General features: G+C 31.5%; 2 protein-coding genes and 2 long non-coding RNA genes across 7 annotated transcripts; 3 read left to right on the forward strand and 1 right to left on the reverse strand.

Moving 5' to 3' along the window:
* The first annotated feature begins 1,529 nt into the window (after window positions 1-1,529).
* LOC146912167 (uncharacterized) lies at window positions 1,530-21,316 on the forward strand. 2 transcript variants are annotated; one of them, XM_085719624.1, is made up of 8 exons: window positions 1,530-1,651; window positions 3,082-3,844; window positions 4,053-4,246; window positions 5,354-5,470; window positions 5,559-5,702; window positions 6,058-6,165; window positions 6,606-6,657; window positions 21,065-21,316. In XM_085719624.1, exons 2-8 carry the CDS (start codon window positions 3,118-3,120, stop codon window positions 21,094-21,096), a joined length of 1,374 nt encoding a protein of 457 aa, XP_085575750.1. In that variant the 5' UTR covers window positions 1,530-1,651; window positions 3,082-3,117; the 3' UTR covers window positions 21,097-21,316. The 2 variants fall into 2 exon arrangements, with proteins under 2 accessions (XP_085575750.1, XP_085575749.1); XM_085719623.1 differs by lacking the exon at window positions 21,065-21,316 and adding an exon at window positions 7,256-7,622.
* Window positions 10,048-13,415, forward strand: LOC146912168 (uncharacterized). The gene is made up of 7 exons (XM_085719625.1): window positions 10,048-10,155; window positions 10,483-10,533; window positions 11,493-11,585; window positions 11,675-11,818; window positions 11,920-12,027; window positions 12,836-12,887; window positions 13,115-13,415. Exons 2-7 carry the CDS (start codon window positions 10,483-10,485, stop codon window positions 13,144-13,146), a joined length of 480 nt encoding a protein of 159 aa, XP_085575751.1. The 5' UTR covers window positions 10,048-10,155; the 3' UTR covers window positions 13,147-13,415.
* LOC146912169 (uncharacterized) lies at window positions 15,000-20,768 on the forward strand. Of its 3 annotated transcripts, none has more exons than XR_015015910.1 (4): window positions 15,000-15,365; window positions 15,441-15,655; window positions 18,769-18,812; window positions 19,023-20,768. It is a non-coding gene; the product is annotated as an uncharacterized LOC146912169 (long non-coding RNA). The 3 variants fall into 3 exon arrangements; XR_015015909.1 differs by having other exon boundaries at window positions 15,010-15,365; window positions 15,564-15,655; XR_015015908.1 differs by having other exon boundaries at window positions 15,011-15,655.
* LOC146912170 (uncharacterized) lies at window positions 17,034-18,761 on the reverse strand. Its single transcript, XR_015015913.1, has 2 exons — window positions 17,159-18,761; window positions 17,034-17,107 (listed from the first exon to the last, which is right to left on the reverse strand). It is a non-coding gene; the product is annotated as an uncharacterized LOC146912170 (long non-coding RNA).
* Window positions 21,317-23,335: the final 2,019 nt, after the last annotated feature.

The raw sequence follows: 23,335 nt of genomic DNA on the forward strand, positions 1-23,335 counted from the left end.
TTAAATTTTTTTTGAAGAAAATATATGAAATTACAAATTTTTGCAATGTGTTACACATACCACGAGAAAATCTAATTTCTCTATATTAAAGAAAGATGAATGTACCAACATTGTTTGATACAAGATATAAATACTTGCGTACTATGTGTGTCCCAACAAATATTTGTTAGGAGATGTCAACTCCTTAAATAAATCTCAATTATTTTGATAAGATGTCTTTGCATTTACGTTCGGAGGATACATTGGTTTAGCAAAAGATAAATGTAAATATTTATTCATGTTATTTTAGAGAGGAGACTAACAAATAAATATTGTCTCCCTCAAAAAAAAAATTTGTCAAAATTGGGGATAAAAATATGATTTTAAATTTTAACTGTATGAGCATTTAACTTCATTTATATTTTCACACGTACGTACTCCCTCCGGTCCTATTTATAAGAAAAATTTTGGTCAACAAAAGTTAATGTATCTGGTTAAAAAATTGGACCAAATACATCCACTTTTGTTGACCCAAATTTCTCTTATAAATAAGACCGGAGGGAGTAATTTACCAAATGAAAACACAACACGTAATTCAAGAGACAGTGACTTGAGTTTAGAAAGGTTATTGGGGTAAACACTTCGATTTTTTTGAATAGAATAGAATAATTCTTTTTGTTACCATATTATTAGTACAAATGTTTTACTCTCATATAGGATTAACTTATCTTCGTCAAAGAAATTATGGGACATATAAATTGAATTCTTTCCTTCTCAATTGCATTGGTTCATACACAAGAATCGGAAATCGAACTCATAGTTACTTGGTTAAAGGGTTCTAATTTTATATCACTTCGACCAATTTGTCAGTGAACAAATAATATTTAAAACCCGATTTAGGTTTTTGATTTAACAATCAAATCATATTTTACACCCTCAAAAGCATTTGAATGCGATGGTAAATGATATTTTTCGGTTTAACCATATGTTTTGTGTTCAAATCCAACATTGATAAAGCAAGTTAAATCTCTTGGGGCAGCAGTGTTAATTTCTTTTAGGCATAATTTTGTATAAAAATACACCACTTATAACTATAGACGTAACTCAAAAATAGATATAAAAAAAAAAACTAATAAAAAACAAACGAGTCATGTTATCAAGTGGCCAAAATTAAAAACTAAATTTACCATTTTTCACAACATTTCTATTTTTTTTTCTTTAATTAATGGCCTAACTTAAGAATACTCTTTAACATTTTCCAAAATAAAATTGTACTCTTCCATTTCACGATAAGTTCTCAGTTGATTGTTTCACACGTGCTAATGTACAATTTTAACAATTAATATTTTTAATTATCTGTCAAAAAATTATAAGAATTGATATCCTTTTATCATAACTCAATTGACAGAGACATACATTATTATAATATGGAATATCGGGGTTCGAACCCCGGCAAACTGGACCATTGTCCAACTAACGTTTTCATTATGCACACAACAGACACAAAGTTTGACAACACTATAGACACCGTATTGACTTGTTGTTCATACATACTTTCATTTTGGACTCTCTCTCTCTCTCTTCTTCTTCTTCAGAATCGTTACTGATTCAAATCAAATTTAAAGCGCTTTGATTCCGAATAAACTTGCAGAATTTCATTCTGGTGAAAAAGGTATATTTTCATACTTATTTTCATACTTTTAGCTCTGATTAGGGTTTATAGTTTTGCCCCCTTTTTTCCAAGTTTCTAATTTTATATTTGCAATGTTGTAGAAATTGATAGTGGCCTTTCTTTGTTTCAAGGGATTAAAGTGTGAAATGTTAATGTTTGGTTCTGGAGTGAAAAAAATTGATTTTGAGTAAATTGATTATGACAAAAATTGATTATTTATGTTTGGACACATTCATGTTAAAGTGACTTGAATAATGAAATTTTTTAGTGTAAAAATCACTTATAGAATTAGAAGCTACAATAGTAGAAGTTAACATATTTTTTGGTTTAAAAATCACTTCAATTTCTAGCTTGAAGTAGAATCAATTCTGGAGACATAATCAATTCTACTCATCAGCAACCAAACATGTCATAATCATTTCTACAGCTCCATAATCAATTATGGTTCTTCTAAAAGTGGAATCGAACATACACTTAATAATATGAAGCCAAGATGCATCAAGTCTTGATATTAACTTAATATCAAGCCTTGATGCATGTGGTAGAGGACCAATAGATTACGTGTCGATATCATTTTGTAAGGGTGTGTTTGTTTTTGATTTTGGTGGGGTCAAAATGATTCTAGAGGTGTAGAATCAATTTTACATGTTTGGATGTTTTAAAGTAGAGTTGATTTTGTTTGCAGAACTGATTCTACTTGATGCTAGAATTTGTAGTTTTTGGTTTCTACAATTGGTTTTAGCCTTGGATTTATCGTTCAACCTTCTTTTACATTAATATATTCAAACATAAACCATTTAGCATTCAAATTACTTTTAGACAAAATCAATTCATTCAAAATCAATTTGTGTCACTTAAATCCAAACATACACTAAGTTAGTTAGACTTTGTTGGGAAAGTCAAGGCTGCCTTGGTTTATCTTGCCAGGTTATGTAGGAGTTGCTTTATTGTTAATTATCAATGAAGCACTGACACAAACACGTCTGGACACGACACTTGCACGTTGACTCTAGTAATAATTTGAGAAAATGTCATAATTGAATGTAATCACATGTGTTAGTGTCGTATGGTGTTGGATACTGGACACGCCTTCTATAAGATGTCGGTGCAACAAAGTTAATGATAGGTATGTTTTAATTAGTATGGGTCTGGTGTAGTCTCCATGTTGGTGTGGTATTGGAATGTTGCAGGACTGCTACTTTCTCTTATTTGCTTGTTTTATTTTGATCTGTAGCAGTTCCTAGTGTTAGCTTTGTGTCACCGGTCTGATGTATTTTGTATTGGGTTGATGAGAACTTTTCCTTGTAATTATTTACTTGTTGTAGTGTTATTTTCTTTTAATTTTACAACCATATTTGTTGAAATAAGCTTGTAAATCTCCATGTTTGCAACAGAACTTATTATAGATCTTAATGACTTATTTTGTGCAGTTTTGGGTTGGCACTTTCACCCTCAATTGGAACTTCATGGATAGTTCAAAGAATTTGGTAGATTGTGGTACTATTCATGATGAAGGTATAGAAGTTGATAACTCGAATGATAATGAAGGTATAGAAGTTGATAACTCGAATGATAATGAAGGTATAGAAGTTGATAACTCTAATGATAATGAAGGTATAGAAGTTAATAACTCTAATGATAATGAAGTTATAGAAGTTGATAACTCTAATGATGATGAAGCACGTTGGAAGCCTGAAACAGGGATGTGTTTTTCTTGCATAGATGATGTTAAAACATTTTATGGAGAGTATGCTTTGAAAAAGGGTTTTAGGTGGAAGATTAGAACATCAAGAAAAGGAGATAATGGAGAGATCTGCTATGTAATTCTTGCTTGCTCAAGAGAGGGATCTAGATTGTCAAAAAGTTCGTTAAAAACTCTCCCATCTAAGGAAAAAAATTGTCCAGCCAAGATTTGCATTAAGTTGGAAGACGATGGTTTGTGGTACATTAAAAGATTTGAATCTAGCCATTCTCACGAGACTAGCCCTGCAAAGGGAAGATTGTTCAAGGCTAACAGGAAAATGAACTTGCGTGTAAAGAGAACAATCCAAAGCACTGATGATCCAGGAGTGAGGATCAAGAAGACTTTTCAACCTCTTGTTAAAGATGTAGGAGCGCATGAAATTACACCATTTTGCAAACGAGATGCGGGAAATTATGTTTACAAGGAACGACATGCAATTGGAAAAGAAGGTGATGGCATGGTCTTGATAAGCTATTTTTGTAAAATGAGGGAGCAAAATCAAAATCAAAATGCTTTCATCTTATCTATGTTAGTTTCTTAGAAGTTAGATACTTACAATTGTAATTATTTACAATTTTAATTTTTTTACTATTTTTTCTTTTGTTATTCATTTATTCTGCTCATTATAATTTTGGTGGTTTCATCTCACCATGGCAGACAACAACACAAGAATGATGGAACTCGAAGCTGAAGTGAAGCGAATAAGTGAAAAAATGGAGAAGTACCACTCAGAGCTGCTAGAAAAGATGGAGTGGATGAATGTCAAGATCAATCGAATCACAGATGCCTTTGGTACACTTCAAGGGTATGCGCATGGTACTCAATCACAAGTTAAACCAACCAAACAACAGGTGAGAAATGTTAAACTTGATTTCCAAAATGTTATAGATTGGATTTTTAAAGTCTTTGATTATTATGCAACATCTGATGTAGATAATTAGCAATTATGTTTGGATTTAGCATGAGCGTTAGAGCTTGATTTTGGACCTTCTGTGTATGAGAGTGCCCTAGAGTTACATTGTTTAAGCTTATCCAAACTGGTTTTGTTAGTGAATAGTGAATTCACCTTTAATCTAAGGTGTCAATGCTACATACGTTGGGACTTACATGGATGCCTCAGATATGTGACTCTTGGTTACTGCAACAACTAAAGTAGACCTTCCAAACTAGCACATAGAAAAGAAATATTGTTTTGAACATGGAAAACAATGTAAGAAGTAAAGAAACTACAACAAAGAAAGGCAATGAGGAAAAATAATCCTCTTATTACAACCTTCAGTGCTTGTTTTTGCTTCATTTGATTTCCCTTTGAAGTTAGTGGACTTGCTTGAATGGTGATGAGTAGAGGATTGAACATGTTTAAATTTTGTCTTAACTACAAGACAACCATCAACGTTTTTCTGCATAGAACTTCACAAGCTGATTTGGCTGGGACAAAAAAGCTCTGAGAAAGAATTGGTCTTTGTTTTTCTAGATATTGAAGTTGTACCTTTCAAATTGGAGAGTTTACGGCTCTAGTAAATGAAGCTTTTATGAAGTAAAGATGGTTTGTGATGGCACTATCCCCTTCTGAAACTCCTAGCAGTAGCACCAAACCTTTTACCAACCAACAGAAAAACATGTATATATAGAGTTTCCCCTTCTGAAATTCAAATCAGAAGAATCCAACTTACCGACTGTGATGAAAAGTTCTTCTCCCACAAATGTCCCAATAGACATTTGATTTTATGATACTACAGTTGGTGGACGATGTGAAAAACAAGGGCTAGTAGATGGTGGAAGCTCTGAAAGCTTTCTACACCCTGTAATTGCTCAATTCCTCAAAGTTTCTATTGAACCAGCACCGTGCTTCACAGTTTATGCTTGGTTTTCTTTATGGTTAGAAATCTACTGTATAGTTTATGCTTCAAAATTTATTTTATCTACGAGATAATAGAGTAACAAAGTATTATTTGCAGCTTTCTTGTATCCTTGAGTTTGGCGGTGTATCCATGGGGGTTGAGTATGGTGATCTAAACATTAATCGTGGACCAGCAGGTGCAGGAGCTTTACTGCTTGCTGAAGATGGGAGTCTGGTATATACTTTATATGCAGCAATTCAATTCAATTGGGTATTATACTATTTATTTATAAAACGTAGCCAACTCTTATGTTCCTTTGTAGCTCTATGGGTTTCGCCAAGGACTGGGTCACCAAACAAAAGAGTCCGCTGAGTATCGGGCTTTACTCTTAGGATTGAAACATGCGAGTATGAAAGGATTTAAGTATGTTACTGCCAAAGGAGACTCGGAACTTGTTATCAATCAGGTTTGTTCTATTATAGAGTATGCATCGTTAATTCGTTATTATATTTAATAGTATAATTTTCATTAATTAAACTTAAATTTTCATTTGAATGTTCATAAAAAGAAATCATAATCCAATTGTTCACAGAATATTACTTGGTTATTTGAAAATTCCAAGTAATTATATGGTTTCTACATTAAGAGCAACCTAAGGAACCCATCCCCTTCCCAAAAAAAGAAAGGTTTCTTTGGATTCATTTAGTTCATATTCATCCTAATTGGTTAGATATTGTTAAAGATTTACCCATTGTTACTTTTCATTTTTAACACTTTATTCTTTGAACAAATACCGACATATGTTATTGGTTTTGCAACAGATTCTGGATCCCTGGAAAATCAAAGACGAACATTTAAAGAAATTATGTGCTGAGGCTTTGGAGCTGAGTGATAACTTTCATTCATTCCGCATCCAACACATTTCCAGGGTATTTATTTAGTAATTCGGTCTATTATGTTTAAGTTGCCCAAAGCATTTGATCACACATTTCGATCATCCAATGCATCCAACACATTTGAATATTGCTTTGTGGAGTTGAAAACAAGTACATTTGTATTTGAGAATAATTTTGATCATACTTTTTCTTATGATTTTTTAATTTGCATGCCTGTCTACAAAAAAAAAAGTCATGTGATCCAAATGCTTGAATAACTAAATCTAGTATAATATGAATTTGGAAATTCTGGTTCAACTCTTGAATATAAACTCAGCATCCTAGCTTTATTGTTCAAGATCACTCGCACCAATAACATTAGACTCCTAATTATATGAATATTTACATTCAGTTCGGACTAGTTTTTATCTCCTCAATTTTGGATTGCAAATTATTTTATTACATCAATAACTGTATTTTTTTTAATGTTTAAGGAACGTAACTATGGAGCTGTTCGTAATGCAAACCGGGCCATCAATCTCAACGGTTAGACCTCAAAAAACTTTTCTCAGTTCTCTTTAGGTTTCAATTAATGTTTGATTCTTTGATTTTCCAATTAATGGGAATTCCAATGATTTGCAGCTTTGGCTGCTTTGAAAGCAAGAATTATCTTTGGTCTGTGTGTAGTTTTGTACTTCAATTGATATAATTTAGGTTTTTTTTAAAGAAACATAGTGAAACAATATGTTAGCTTGCCTCAAATTATATTTTCATTTACTCACTCCGTCCCAAAATAACTAACCCAGTTGACCAATTCGCACAAATTAAGAAAATTGTATAAATGAAAAAGAGAGAAGAGTAGTTTTACTAAAGTACCCTTATCGTGTATTGGTGTATTCACTTTCATCATAAAATGCAAAGTAGAAAATATTGAATTGAGAGTGATGCAAACAATATTAATTAGAGGATACAATAGGAAAAAAATAGTTAATGTTGTACTGAAAATTGAAATGAATCTGTCATTTTGGGACATTTTGGGACGATGTTTTTATTTTTACAAATAGGTTAGACGTTTTGGGACGGAGAGAGCATATTTGGTAGCCGAACATAGAATTTAATTGATCTTTATGTTTAACTTTTGTAGATGGTCAAGTTGAAGAAAATCATATGCATTAATCATCGTCAGAGACGGCATGCCACCGTAACAAACTATTGACAACTAACTGTGTTACATTTCTTGTTTTATGCTGAGCCTAGCAATTTAGCATATTGAGGATTTTACATATGACAGTATGGCATTGCATGTCCAAGGTCAAATGTTGCTTACAATTTTGTAAGTTTCAACATCCATGATGTATAGATGACCGTCATGTGATTAGGAAATTAAATTGTTATGTTCATATTTTGTGAATCTCTATTTTCTACTTTCATCTTCAAAACTCTGCTATGTGATGATCAACCAAATGTGTTTAATGTCATGACCCCCAAATGAAACTTCCTTTTGATAAAAATTTATGGTACTTATGGAGCATACACTAAAAAAGGATTAGGAAACTAGATTTTCCGAATTTTCTACTGTGGAGTGTTTGATTGACTACATGATATATTTGTTTCAGTTTATTCATATAGTATTGTACTTCAAATCCCATTTTGAATATTTGGTTAAAGTACCATTTGGAAAATACCCCTTTCCAGATTTTAAACTCCAAATGTGTTTTATCCGGATTTCAAAATCAATCTTGACGATTATGATAAGCCAGCCATTTCAAAATCAATTTCGCGTCCCAAGGCTCATAAAACGAGAAATTTAGAAGCTCAAATTTGTAGTGTTGAGTTAATGCGTGGTGGGTGGGTATCCCACTGTGAAACAAACACATACTTGGTTCACAGTTGAATCGTTTACATGATTTTTACACCTTTGAATTTTAAAATCCAGATGTACAATGATTTGTACCTTGTGTTACCCTTTGTGCTTTGCATTCTTTTGATAGAACGGGCCTGTTTGGTTTGGCTTCTGAGAAGCAATTCTAGCCCAAAATCAATTCTCTACAGTGCCAAAAGCAATTCTAGCCAAAAACAACGTGTTTGGTTCAGCTTTTCAGAATTGCTTTTATCCTCCAAAAACAATTCTCCATGAAGCTACAAATCCTAGCTTCTAGCTTTTCTAGAATCAATTCTCCTTGAACAACGTGTATATGTTTGTATATTTTATTATTACAACATGTTATTTTACTTTATTGCCCTTTATCAATTCTCATTCTTTATCAATTCTCCTTTAGCTATGTCTATTTTAGTAATTATACATTCAAAAGCAATTCTACATAATTGCATCCAAACATAAATCATTTTGTTTAATCAATTCTACATAATTGTATCCAAACATAAATCAATTCTCTCAGAATCAATTCTGTTAGAATCAATTCTATCAGAATCAATTCTCTCAGAATCAATTATATTCAAAGCTGAACCAAACGGGCACAACAAAAACCATACCAACTAAATATATTTTTGAATAAACAAACAATTAGGATACAAAGACCAGTCTAAATTATACCATCCCACCATTTGCTTTCACCAAACTAATTCCTACATGTGACATATGTATCAGCTCCAGTATAATTTGGTGAGACCGTAAAATGCATATCATGCAATAATGTAGAAAAATATCTCTAATGTTCTATACTCCATTGACTACTAAACCATGAACTGCTAGAATTACTAACCAATAGCTATGTGAATACTTGGGTGACATAATGTCACCGTAACATTAAATCTGGGCCACACAAATGTACTCATGGATGTGTTGTGTGACCCAGATGCAAATGGCAATGTGTGTTGTGTGGCTCAGATTTAATGTCACGGTGACATTATGTCACCCAAGTGCTGTCCGTGATTCATGTATGAGATGACACAGAAGGGTAGTTCAAATCTAAAATGGTGAAACATACAGGGTCAAAGACATGCACACTCCATCAAAGTGAGAACATATATTGAGGAAGATTTTAGTGTTTGTGGCCAACATATTGAGAGTGTCTTTACTATAATATTTATGAAAGGGTGTGTCCATCTAAATTGTTTACACACATTTTTTAAGTTACATAATTCGATCTATCAAAAAATAATTTTCATAATTTATTTTTTCAATTAAATATATTAAAAAAAAAGGAAATGTTAACTTGTGCCCTTGGGGCATAAGTTAAGAAGACAAATATAGAAGGGTTTTCTTGGAATTTGTGCATTCAATGTCTTAAAAGTTGCAAAAGTTATACTTTCAATATAAAATTTATTTTTAATTTCCATTTTAAGCTTCTTAACTTGTGCCCTAAGGGCACAAGTTAACATGACCCTAAAAAAAATTATACACTATATCCTTTTTATTTAATAACACTACAATCTTTTACCATGTTAGAAGTAAAGACTTTTCACCATCGTTTAATCGATGATTAACCTCCGTCAGAGAATTTGAGGCACACAGCGTCAGCTTTGTTCTTCCGATTGAATTTTCTTGATAAACAAAAAAATAGAGATCAAAACTCTGACCACTTGCGTAAATGAGCAATTTTTCTACCACTTGAATCGGTTCACCTTTCACGAATAACACTAGAGATTAAAACTCTATTTTGCATCAGCCACGTTACTACTTCCTACTCTCTCATATTGGACACCAAGTTTCAAAAAAACACCAAGTTTCAAAATGAATAGTACATTGGTGAGTGGTGACATAGGATTGCTATTATTTCTGCCATGCTCATTATTACATTTACCTTGGTTAGTTTTTATCACTGTCCATAGTACTCAATATAATTAATTTTACCACACCATAGTTATTTTTTGACAGAGTTTGTTATGCATACTGAGGTGTAGCTAGCAAGTACTCCATATTAAATTCATTTTTAATGGAATATATCCGTAACTGAAGCAAATAATTTATTCTAGTTTATGAACATTTAAAATCCGGTTTCATTTTGTGATATATACACACAACACACTATAGTATGTGTGAGTCTACAAAAATACATTAGAGAAAAATATTAGAGTGACAAGGTGAGTGATTCATCTTCTTCATAAGTTCTTGTGTTATATTCTTCATTTCTTTGAAAATGCATGGAATGCATGATGATACTTTTTTAGTTAGCATTTTTGTTATCTTAAAGCAATGATCACTTGTTTAAACTTTTGAACACATATAAACTACTAATTTATTTCTTTGGAGGCATTTTTGGGATTTTGGTATAAAAATGCTTAAAACTAGTATTTTAGTGATGTTAATTCTATATATATAAGGTGTTACATTCTTAATGTTTGATTGTGTATTTATTCATTATTTACTGTTTGATTGATTTATCTGATCTCTTTTTCTTTCTTGTCCAGATGCATCATCATGTTGGATATATTGAAGTTGTTCCTCCTCATCGTAATACTGTAAGTTTGTTTGTATTTGTTTTGTCTATCAGATACATAATATATATAAAAAAAAAAAATATTTATACGGTATTTCAAATCAGATGGAATATTAATTATTGCGGTATATTTAGAAAAATCTTAGATAGCATAACATGAAAATTCCTTGCTCAGAATGACACAAATACTAGTAGTGTCACTTTTTGTTTTCGTTATTATTATTAACCTTTGATTTGCATGGATTCGGCCCCTCTAAGTTGAACGATTCTCTTTAGAGTGTAAAATGAATAATATATATTGTTCGTGAATAAATCAAAGTTTGTTGAAATAAAAACTTTTAATTTTCAAACTTCACTTTAGTCACTCTAAATGATTCAAATCCCTTTGTATGACTATTTTCACACCATTTTTATATCGACACCGTATATGTATAAATTGTAGATATGATTTCAATTTTTAATAATTTTTCCGATCTCTAAGTCAAATCAATGGTCATAAATAATACATTTTTATACACTATCAAATTTTAGATGTTCAAATAATGTCACTCTAAAAAAAAAAGTGAATGTTTTGAAAGTTTTTTTTTTTAAGATCTTAACCTACAGTATGGATTTATTTGAAAGAAACTCAACACCAAATTACAGGTGACTTGATTTTGGAGCTATCTCCTTGTATGAGGCTCATGAATAACAATACAGTGACATAAGATTCACTGTATAGTTATTAATCTTTTGGCAAATATACAAAAGTTAGTAAGCTAAATTACTTAGTCCAGAAATCATATTATAAAGTTTAAAAATGTTACTCAATTGTATAAATTTTGTTTGCTTATAGATACTTAGATGTTAGTTTCTTACCTATGTTAACTTTTTGAAAATCTGTATAGTTTTCGCAGTATAAAGTTTATATTAAATGTAAAAGTTTTATAACATAATCTATTCTATCTATGAGATAATGCAGTAACAAAATCTTATTTGCAGCGTTCTTGTATCGTTGAGTTTGATGGCGCATCCCGTGGAAATCCCGGACCAGCTGGTGCAGGAGCTATACTGCGTTCTGAAAATGGGAATGTGGTACCAACTTTACGCCAACAACTCATCTGACCTTTATACTATATTTTGTTTATTTATAAAATGTTGCTAACTCTTATGTTTCTATGTAGCTCTATCGATTCCGTGAAGGATTAGGCTACCAAACAAATAATGTAGCTGAGTATCGCGCTTTGATTTTAGGAATGAAACAAGCCATCCGAAAAGGATATCATCACATCGCTATCAAAGGGGACTCTGAGTTAGTTGTCAACCAGGTTTGTTATATTATATACTGCTGAGGTTTATAGAGTTATGGAGCTGAATCGTTTATCTTTTCTAAACAATATACCAACATATGGTATTGGATTTGCGACAGTTTAAGGGTTTATGGAACATCAACAATGCAAATTTAAGGAGCTTATGTAATGAGGCTTTGGAGCTGAGGGGTGACTTTCACTCATGCACCATCCAACACATTCGGAGGGTATTTTACTTAGCAATTTAGTCTATTATGTGCAGTTGGAAACATTTACATTGGAATTTGGAAATCATTTTGATCATACTTTTACATATGATTTTTTAATTCACAAACTTTTCGACAAAAGTCATGTGTTCCAATTGCTTGAATAACTAAAACTGGTATGATTTGAAATTAGACATATTGGTTCCCCATTGAATAGAAAATATGCAGAATTTATGGAAAGACTGTTTACATTTTCTGTTACCTTGAATAAGTATTTGTTAAGCAAATGGATGGTTTTAGAAAGTATTGTTAGATTAGGTTGATGAACAAGTCTTAGTTATATGTTTGCATTTAATCTAGCAAGAACTGAATTTTCACCTTCTTTCCTAAGAGAAGAAACTTCATTTTACACAACTCGGCATATTTAAAACTACTTGAATGACTCAATTCATGTTCAACGTGTAACCGAAAATGTAAACAATCTTTCTATGAATTCAGTAGACATGCATCTATAGTTATCAAAGTGTTCAACCATATTAGCTAGTTATATATTATTCAATATGTCTCCCAATTCCTCATCATTATGCTCCTAATTTTATGAATATTTATACGCAGTTATGATTGGCTTGTTCGATTTTATTTTAGATTACGATTCCCCCTCTTTTTATTGAATTGATGCTCGTCATCTTCGCTTCATTGTTCATGATCACTCACATGAATGACATTCAGTTCTGACTTGTTTTTATCTCTTCCATTTTAGAATACAACACTCCTTATATTTTTATCTCATTGTAAACGAATAACATGTTTTTCTTTGCCAATGTTTAAGGAACTTAACACTGAAGCCGATGCTCAAGCAAACCAGGCCATCTATCTCGGAGGTTAGACCTTACGACTTTTCTCAGCTCCCTATAAGTTTCAATTGTTTGATTTCTTAATTAATAAGAATAGCTATGTCTTGCAACCAAATCTGCTTTGAAATTCAAAAGCATCTTTTAGTTTGAATAGTTGATATATTCTCATTTAGATAACTATTTGAATGAAATATTGAGAACAATCTAATAGTTTGCCTTATATATGAATTTAACGGATCTTAAACTTTTTGTAGATGGTCAAGTTGAAGAAGATCGCATGAATTAATGTTCATATGACAGCATGCCACTGTCAAAAACTATTGGCAACTATGTTATCTTTCTGTCTAGCAAGTAACAATTTAGCACATTAATGGTTTTATATGTGACCATGCATGTCAAAGGTCAAATATTGTTTGTAATATTCTAAATTTGAACATGCCTCTATATGTAGATGCCCACCATTAGCAGCTTAGGGGCTTAAAAAATGTTGTCATGATGTTTGAATCTTATGTGCCCATTTCTTAATTTCTATTTTCTATATGTTCATCTGAAAAACTCTTTGCTTTATGATGATCATCATGCTGAATGTGATAGATTTTATTATGACCCCAAAATGAAACTTCTTTTTGATGCATTGCGTTCTTCCTAATGTTTTGACAAAAAATTAGTTTACATGAAGAACCGACAATAATAAAAAGATTATGAAAATTGATTTTGAAAACTTTCTAGTGTGAAATGTTTGCTGGAAAGCCTGTTTTTTTTTTTCTTCTGTAGACTTTTGGTTGAGATGTCACAATTAATGTCCAATATCTATCAAATAGAGTTATCTCCATGGCGTAAACATAAGGAGAAAAAAAACCAATTTTTCCGCGTCATTTAAAACACATTGCTTCACAATTTTTTAATCTAGAAATTAGAGAGAAAGACCAAAACTACTAGTGATATGGATGGAACCCTGTTTGCTTTTCCTACCTTAATTATTATGCCACCCAAGAACCTTTATCCTTGACTTCTCATTATTTTTCCATTTCCATGCAAGTCATAAATGTAGGCATCTTTCACTTTAAACAAAATACACAGTTGTTCATACTGTGCCTGAAGAGTGTTTCAGTAGTTCAGTTACACAATTTGGCATTTTTCTCATCAGAAGGTTGCCTTAACCTAGATTTATACTTAGTTCTTTAATTAATATATATCAAATCAAATAATGGTATTTTATGCTACCTTATCACTTCATAATCTAATGAAGCACATATTGGTATTTTTATGCTGCAACGTATAGATGGTGATCAAGTTCAAGAAGATTGCATGAATTAATGATCATCAAATATTGTTTGTAATATTGCAAATTTGAACATTAATTATGCCTCTATGTGTCGATGCCCACCATTACCAGTTTAGAGACTTAAAAAAATGTTGTCATATGTGCACATTTATAAATTTCTATTTTCTAATGTTCATGTGAAAAACTCTTTGGTGTATCTGATCCCCATGTATGAACGTGATAGATGATGTTATGAACCGAAAATGAAACTTCATTTTGATACATTAAATTCTTCCTAATATTTTGACTTAAAAAGTAGGGTACGTGCAGAACATCTATAAAAAAAAACTAGGTTAATATGTTTCACTAAAGAAACCAAGATAAAGAATCTCATCCATCACGTTAGGATAACATGATTGACGATAATATAGATTAAGAATAGCACACAAGCTACCACAAGATGAAAAACATCGTGAAAATTTTATTTTATTTTTAATTTTATGGTAAATATACGAAATAACAAAGTCATTATAACATTATAAACCCATTCACACATAAATGAAAGTGTCGGGATTCGAATCCCAATCATGACATCCAGCCTAACAATTTCGATGAAGTATGTAAGACTTGTGGAGAACATCATGACTCTCCGTGAGAAATTCATCGGAGGCAGTCAAGTTTTGAGAAAAAAATACCTCAATGAAATAAACGAAACACAACATTAGATATAAATCATTTAACTTCTTTAAAAAACTATATAATTTTTTTTTGACACACTTTTAAACTTTACTAACCTTTATTATATTCATTTTTGTTCAAATTAAATCTGTGAACCTAAATTTGAAATAAAAACGTATTATATTCCACGTACACTAGAAAATAAATGCATCTATCTACCAAGTACCAAAAATTATTTTTCTCAATAATGATTGCTTTATATAATGGCTGAAACTTACCACTAACTCACATTGAACCTCAACAACAAATTATTCACTAAATTCCCTTTGAGTGTTGTTCTTCCAAGTTCCAACAACGAATGCTTCTCATCTCACAAAGAATAATTTGTTTTGTGGTCATCTTTTGTATATTGGCTCTTTGATCCACCCAACATTCTAAAAATCACAAACATTCATTTTCTTTTCACCCCTAACATCACCATATTGAAAACCTTCTCATATTCTGCCAATTATATAGTGACTAAAAACCAAGAAAAAAACCATGTATTTTATCAAGAAATTAAGGTATATATACATACACATACACTATATGTATATGTATTTTTAACATCCTTTTCATATGACTTTATTATTTTGTAGTTCCTTTCTTCTTAATGTCTTGGTCCCTTTCCATTTTTTTCCACGTTTAAAAGCCTATGTAAATGTAAGTTGAAACAAGTTAATTATTATCTTCTTAAACGTGATTTGTCTTTTTTTTTTTAGGGATTAAACGTGATTTGTCTTGTTGGTGCATAAACTCACCATGTGCATGAAGTGTGGAGCTGCCTTTGGGCATGGGTGGAATTGGAAAATAGGTAATGAATTTTGTTTTTTACTTCCTCTTTCTTACTATAGAAATATAAATTTAATGTTTAGTTAATAAATAAAATGTTTAGATGATTTTCCTTCCAAATAAAATGTTTAGATGATTTAGTAATTGTGTTTGGAAATATATATATTAAATCATAAAAGTCATATTAGGAATATTGGATTTGGCATAAATTTATCATACCCACATTTTTACTGTCAAGCATATTAATCTTTTCCCGACATGTGTACTTTAGTTTCACCAAACACTCGTATCTTTATATCGTCCAATTAATAACAGAATGCTTCAAAGCATTGTACATACGAAGATTTCAAAATTAGAGGGGTCGAACTGATTTGTAATTAAAGGAAATTAAGATACATGCTAATTCATTTCATAGTACCTAACCCTATTACTAAATTTTAATTTTTTTAAATTATAGAAACTAGATCGCCGACCCGTGCGCCGCACGGGTCTTATGAGTTGAAATATTTTGATACTTGGTAAATCATAATATTTTGGAATGGAACATAAATAATTAAACTATGTAAAGAACAATTATCAGAGTCACAAAATGTATCGTTAGGCGAAATATCATATCGCCAACTAAGAATGTTACAACAAAATGCATAATAGGGGGTATTACACATTTTGAAATACTTCTTCATACACAACGTTAGACGTCTCATCCATATCTTCACCATCTTCATTATTAATCAGTATCTTCAGTCCTTCTCTGGATGTAACTCTTTATACAGCAACGTATAGTTGTCCGTACGAAAATACAGGCGTTGGGAAATATTGTCCAACTTGTTGCAGTGATTCCCATTGGCTCTTGTTAATGGTCATGGCAAATTAGACAGCTAAAGGGAACTGTCGTCTTTGAAACTTGAAAGGAATTCGGACATGTGAAGGTGATAGAAATAAAGGCGGTATAAATATTTTTTCTCCAACTACTTCCAAATATTACCTCACCCTCAACCTCTTGTCTAGTGCCTTTAGGTATTACCAGCAAAATCTGTCTAAAACCTCCACCAAAAACGAATATTACTTTACCTCCGAAAGGAATGTATTTATTATTTGCCAATTGCTTTCGATCTTTCATAAACAATAAGGTACTACATTAAGGATAACCATCACCCTTATCCAAAAGATGTGAAATATGAATTGCCAATTAAAATTATTAGATTAGATATCAAATAGATTATTAGTGTTTATCCATTTTAAAAGCTTATTTATCATTATATGCAAGCCAATTTTTTTTAATATATTTTTCATAAATTGATAAACAAATTTGATATATATATATATATATATATATATATATATATATATATATATATATATATATATGAAAGTAATTTGTAAAAAAAAAAAATTCTACATTGGTTTAGTTAAAATGATCAAAACCACATACTCCAAAAGACCTTAATCATTTTGTGAAAAAAAATAAAATGACCTTAACCATAAGAAGTTTGTAAATCATTTTTGTGAAAAAAAATAAAATGACCTTAACCATAAGAAGTTTGTAAATCATTACACATTCATAAAAATAAACTAATAAAAATCTCTAATATATATAGACATATTAATATCCAATACTTCTTGAAGTAAAATACTAATTTAAAATTTAAAACTCTTCAAAAAAAAAATATTAAGGGTGTATTTAGGGGGGAGAACTAAACAATTACACCTAATAACTTAGAATCGTAACTTTTTTTTCAACGGATACTTATAATGACCGAAAAAATAGTGTGCATTTGCTTATTCACAACCAAATAAAATAGTAGCATTATTTATCGTTATCATATAATTACCAGCCTATTAAATTGACTAAACAACTTATGAATTGCACACCACTAAAGAGCAACAAAAAAAAAACTTAAGAATAACAGCTAATTCAAATTTAAAGTAAAATCAATGGCTTACAGAGCCGGACTTTGGGGTGTGCAAGAAGCTCAATGGAACTGGGCCTCCTCAAGGTATGGGCCTCAAAAAAAAAATTATAGCTCAGTAGTACTACTAAGTACTACCCCATTAAAAAAAAGAATTCCTTATTCTCTTTCTCTCTGATACTACGCGTTCCATCACAATCACTCCATCAGACTTTCCTTTTCTTCTTCCCTAATTTGATTTCCTTTTCCTCTTCTGTTGTCTTGTTTTAGGCCTATTAGAATTGGATCCTTTTGCTTTTGGTGTTAGGTGGGTGTTTTTTTGGGAGGGTGGTTTGCACTTCCTCATGTATACGGTAGTGATTTTCACTTTTGGTTGTATCACATGTATACAACACCTTGTATTTATCTTTTAAAAAATTTAAATAGAACATTGTTCTTTTAAAAAAAATACGTTTTTATTTTATTACGGGCCTCTTTTCACTTACAAAACCGAGCCTCCGAATTCGTAGGAACGACCCCGATGGCTTAACATCTAAAGGGATAGAAAATAATTTTTTATGTAATACAATGCTTAAAAAAGCTTTAAAGGGTAAAAATGTAGTATTTTCCCCAATTATATATGCGTGCCAGTCTTATTTTTTTTATGATTATTCTTAAGTAACAAACTGATGTCACTGAAAAAGTGGTGCAACACTTGAGCCCAACAATTTTAAAGCAACTGCATTAGTGTCATGCTCTATAATGTGTTTACTTGAAGCTGGGTACTTACAGATTGAATAATTATTCTGAAAGAATTGTTGCTATTGCATATAAATTGAGAGAGATATTACAAAGCTGGGAAAATAGCTGTGATAAAATTCAACCACAATCATCAACCAACTTAACTGAAGTTGATCCTCAATCAAACTGATTATCTATTCAATGAAACTAACAATATAACAAAAATATATAATCTAAATTCTTATTTTTTTTAATGACACCAACTACAATCTTTATTATAGAAAAAGTAGTTGTTTAAGGGTATAATTTAGATAATGAAAATATATACACACACACACACACACACACACACGCGCACACATACACATACTCATTCATCTAATTTGTTACACTTTTTAAATGATAAAGGAAAAAAGTGAATATTTGTGTTTGTTACATTTTTATTTTAATATTTAAATTTATTCTTAACTATTTGTTGCATGTGTTATTTGTATTGAAAATTCAGGGTATTTTTGGAAGGAAAAATCCAAGCCAAAAGTGCTGAAAGAGGTAGTTTTCTTTATATAATATAGATATAGATATGATAGTGTATAGTCATAGGAGTAAAAACTTGAAAAATTATTTTACTCAATTATTGGTCCACGAACCTGCATGCTTTTGTGTGAGTATATATATATGATTCATGCAGCTTCTTTTTCCTTCACATCTTCATTCCTCTCATAATTTCAACTCAAAACATGGGTAATTTGTTGGTATTAGGTATGGCTTCAGGAAGCCATGAGTGCATTAAATGACAACAAATATAATTGTCATGTTTGTGGATATAATGCGACCAGTAAGAAGACACTTCAAGACCACATGAAAATGCATCCAGGAAAATACAAGTGCATAAAGTGCAAACGGACTTATGTGGTAAAAGCTGACAGAGATGAACATGTGAAAAATGCATATTGTAGTAAGAAAGAAGTCAATCTTGTCTTCTAAGCTCCTTTCATGTTTTATGTATTACTTTCATTGTCGTTGTTTTATTTGGATGTGTTAGTGTTCTAAGAGTCTTCATTGTCGTTGTTTTATTTGGATGTGTTAGTGTTCTTTTTTTTTTTGACCAAAGCAAAGTTAACTATCATTAATCAACCAATGTTCAATACAAGAATGATAAGAATCAAAAATACGGTGACTAGCCCAAGAACAGACCGCCCTAGCTAAAGTATGAGCAACCATGTTCGTTTGTCTCCTAACAAACTTCACCTTGAAGTTGAAATGTAAAGATAACTGATAAATAATATTGAAAACAATAGCATAAAATTCTGAATCACCATATGGCCCGAAGACGATAGAGCTTGCACTAGAGTAGCGGAGTCAGACTCGAAAACAACCCGGTCCCATCTGTTCAAATCAGCAAAGTGAATGGCATCGAGTAAGGCTATTGCCTCCCCCTCCAAAACTGTCATATTTGTCCGTTGCCATTTCGTTTGAGCCCGAATAAAGTGCCCCCGGGAGTCTCTAACACAACATGCAAAAGATGTAAGATGGTTACAGTCATGGAACGCAGCATCCGCATTGCACTTCAACCACGTCTCGCTCGGTTTCTCCCAAACTGAATTGTTACCTTGCACTCTATTCATCCTATGTTGCACAACCGGTGGTGAGGGATGTTTATGAACCTCTTGCCATTGTTGTCATGCATCTAGTGATGTCCTTCCAATGTTTGTTGAAGTATGATGAGCGTCATTCCAAATGACATCATTACATGCAGCCCAAATTTGCCAAAAGAGTAAAGCCACCCGACCGACAATGTCTCGACTTTCTGAACAACATATGTCAAAAACAAAATCTGCCAAATTGCTCTCAGTTCTAACTCGCGTTTGCAACACAGTCGAAAGTCCTGCTCAATACCAACTCTCACACGCCAAATGTGTTAGTGTTCTAAGAGTCAATGTTATCATATTTTGTATTTTCGTATTATGTATTTGTGAGATTGCTCTTTGTTGTAACCAAAAATAAAAAAGAGAATGCTCTTTGTTTAGTGATTGTTTCCTCTCGTTTACTTTTTATGTAATCTTTTTTTCCCTTCTACTTAAATAAAAAAAAAGGAACGGTTCAATTTTAAGAACAATAAAAATCAAAGAAAAGTAAACGGTTCAATTTCTCCAATTTAACAGCAAATGATATGCTACCATTAGAGAAGCATATCTAGCATTAAAAGCTGCACATTGTAGATTCTTCAAAGTACGGTGGATTGTCGTGATATCCACTTTGCTACCATTAGAGAAACATATCATTTGATTCTTTGATTTCTCAATTAATGGGAATTCCAATGATTTGCAGATTTGAAACCAAGAAGTATCTTTGGTTTGTGTGTGGTTATTTATTTCGGTTGATATAATTTAGGTTTAATTTTTAAAGAAATATAGTGAAACAATCTGTTAGCTTGCCTCAAATTATATTTACATATACTCACTCCGTCCCAAAATAACTGACCCCAATTCGCACAAATTAAGAAAATTGTATAAATGAAAAAGAGAGAAGAGTGATTTTACTAAAGTACCATTATCATGTATTGGTGTATTCACTTTCATCAGAAATACAAAGTAGAAAATATTGATTGAGAGTGATCCAAGCAATATTACTTAGAGGGTATAATAGGAGAAAATAGTTAATGTTGTATTGAAAATTGAAATAAGTCCGTCATTTTTGGACAATTTATTTATTTTTACAAATATGTCGGACATTTTGGGACGAAGAGTATACTTGGTAGCGGAATGTAAAATTTAATGGATCTTTATGTTTTACTTTTGTAGATGGTCAAGTTGAAGAAAATCATATGCATTAATGATCATCACGGACGGCATGCCACCGTAACAAACTATTGACAACTAACTTATGTTACATTTCTTGTTTTAAGCTGAGCCTAGAAATTTAGCATATTGAGGTTTTTACATATGACACTTCATGTCTAAGGTTAAATGTTGCTTATAATTTTGTCTGTTTCAACATGCCATGATGTATAGATGACCATCATTTGATTAGGAAATTAAATTGTTATGTTCATATTTTGTGGATCTCTATTTTCTACACTCATCTTAAAAACTCTTTGTTATGTGATGATCAACCGAATGTGTTTGATGTCATGACCCCAAAATGAAACTTTCTTTTGGTAATAATTTGACTAAAAATTTAGGGCACTATGCACATTCACTAGATTTTCCAAATTTTCTACTGTGCAGTGTTTGATTGAATACATGGTATATTTGTTTAAGTTCATTCATATATTATTGTACTTCGAATCCCATTTTGAATATTTGGTTAAAGTACCATTCCGAAAATACCTCTTTCCAGATTTTAAACTCCGAATGTTTTATCTGGATTTCAAAATCAATCTTGATGATTATGATAAGCCAGCCATTTCAAAATCAATTTCGCGCCCCAAGGCTCATAAAACGTGAAAATGTAGAAGCTCAAATTTGTAGTGTTGAGCTAATGCACGGTGGGTGGGTATCCCACTGTGAAAACAAACACATACTTTGTCACAGTTGAATCATTACTAAATGCGTTTTCATGATTTTTATACATTAGGATTTTAAAATCCAGATGTACAATAATTTGTACCTTGTGCCACCCTTTGTGATTTTCATAGTTTTGCTAGAACATAAACCATACCAACAAAAATATTTTTGAATAAACATAAACAAAGACTGGTCTAAATTATTCAATCCCATCTTTTGCAGTCACCAAACTTCAATCCTCCTCTCCACAGTCATGGAGCTGTTATTCAGCATATAGTTGAACTCTTTATAAATAATCTATGAAAGATTTTTTTGTCCAGTAAAGAAAAAAGACCAGTTCACTAATGCCTACCTGTGACATATGTATCAGCTCCAGTATAATTTGGTGAGACGGTAAAATGTATCTTATGCAATGATGTCGAAATATCTCCTATGTTCTACACTCCATTGACTACTAACCAATAGCTATGTGATTCATGTATGAGATGACACACAAGATTAGATTAGATTATAACCATTTACATTGCAAGTTGATTTCCATGTTCTCTATAAACCTTACTTTCTCACACAATGCAGCAACACAGAACACAGCAGGACCTTTGATCAATTCCATCCACCTTCTCTAAACTTTGTTTATCATATATATGTATAGAATTTTCATATTAGTTTCAACACTAAATTAAGAAACATTAAACAATGATATTGGTTCTCATCGATCACGTTAGCAATATTATGAATGATGGGAATACATGTTATATCAATGGTTGCCCTTGCGTTTGGCCAAAATTTGAGGCAGAGTTGATGCCCGATAGCGGGGTGTACTTACAAATATTTCGACACTATTGTCGGTGTAATATGCTCGAGATAAGTTGAAGGTTTAAAATAATGTATAATTTTTTTGGAAGAAAATAATGTAGACTTTAATAGGTAATGATGTGTGATTTATATAATTCGAAGAATGTGGTATTGGTTTTGACTCGTCTAAGTGCTAGTTTGGAACCACGGCACATTTGCTCAAAATGTGCATCTGCCATGAAGCTACATATTGTGGCTTCTCCATTTTCCCATCTAAAGTGCCTCGAAACGTGATATCACTCTATATAAGTCTGTCTACCTTGTAGAACAAAAATTGTAAAAACAAAGGTCAAGAAATTAAAAAAAAAAAAAAAATCTAAAATGGTGAAACATACATGGTCAAAGCCATAACATACTCCATCACAGTGAGAACATATGTTGAGGAAGATTTTAGTATTTGTGGCCAACAAACAACATATTGCTGAGAATGCCTTTACTAAAATATTTATGAAAGGATGTACCCACCTAAAGTGTTTATACACATTTTTAAGTTATGTTAAGAGTTGAAATCAAAATTTTAACCACTTATTTAAAAGACTCAAATCCCTTACCATTAATATCAATTCACAGTTAGTGAATAAGACCACCCTTTAAAATCGTCATATAGCATTGTATAATGCAAGTTTCGTATACACACAGTAAGGCTAAGAAATATTTGCAATATCAAAACACCTAAATCAACTTGGTAAAAAACAAACACCTAAATTAAAT

Source organism: Medicago sativa, chromosome 6 (assembly GCF_051527215.1).
Source record: "Medicago sativa cultivar Bolivia chromosome 6, Bolivia_mono, whole genome shotgun sequence".
In the NCBI taxonomy this organism is placed as follows: Eukaryota; Viridiplantae; Streptophyta; class Magnoliopsida; order Fabales; family Fabaceae; genus Medicago; species Medicago sativa.

Excerpts from the sequence above, each read along its gene's own strand:
- LOC146912167 (XM_085719624.1), top strand. The coding sequence starts at position 3,118 with ATGGATAGTTCAAAGAATTTGGTAGATTGTGGTACTATTCATGATGAA. Across the intron at positions 5,703-6,057 it reads CGGAACTTGTTATCAATCAG|ATTCTGGATCCCTGGAAAAT; the intron begins GTTTGTTCTATT and ends GTTTTGCAACAG. Across the intron at positions 6,658-21,064 it reads CCGGGCCATCAATCTCAACG|ATGGTCAAGTTGAAGAAAAT; the intron begins GTTAGACCTCAA and ends TTACTTTTGTAG.
- LOC146912168 (XM_085719625.1), top strand. The coding sequence starts at position 10,483 with ATGCATCATCATGTTGGATATATTGAAGTTGTTCCTCCTCATCGTAAT. Across the intron at positions 11,586-11,674 it reads GTTCTGAAAATGGGAATGTG|CTCTATCGATTCCGTGAAGG; the intron begins GTACCAACTTTA and ends GTTTCTATGTAG. Across the intron at positions 12,028-12,835 it reads CCATCCAACACATTCGGAGG|GAACTTAACACTGAAGCCGA; the intron begins GTATTTTACTTA and ends CCAATGTTTAAG.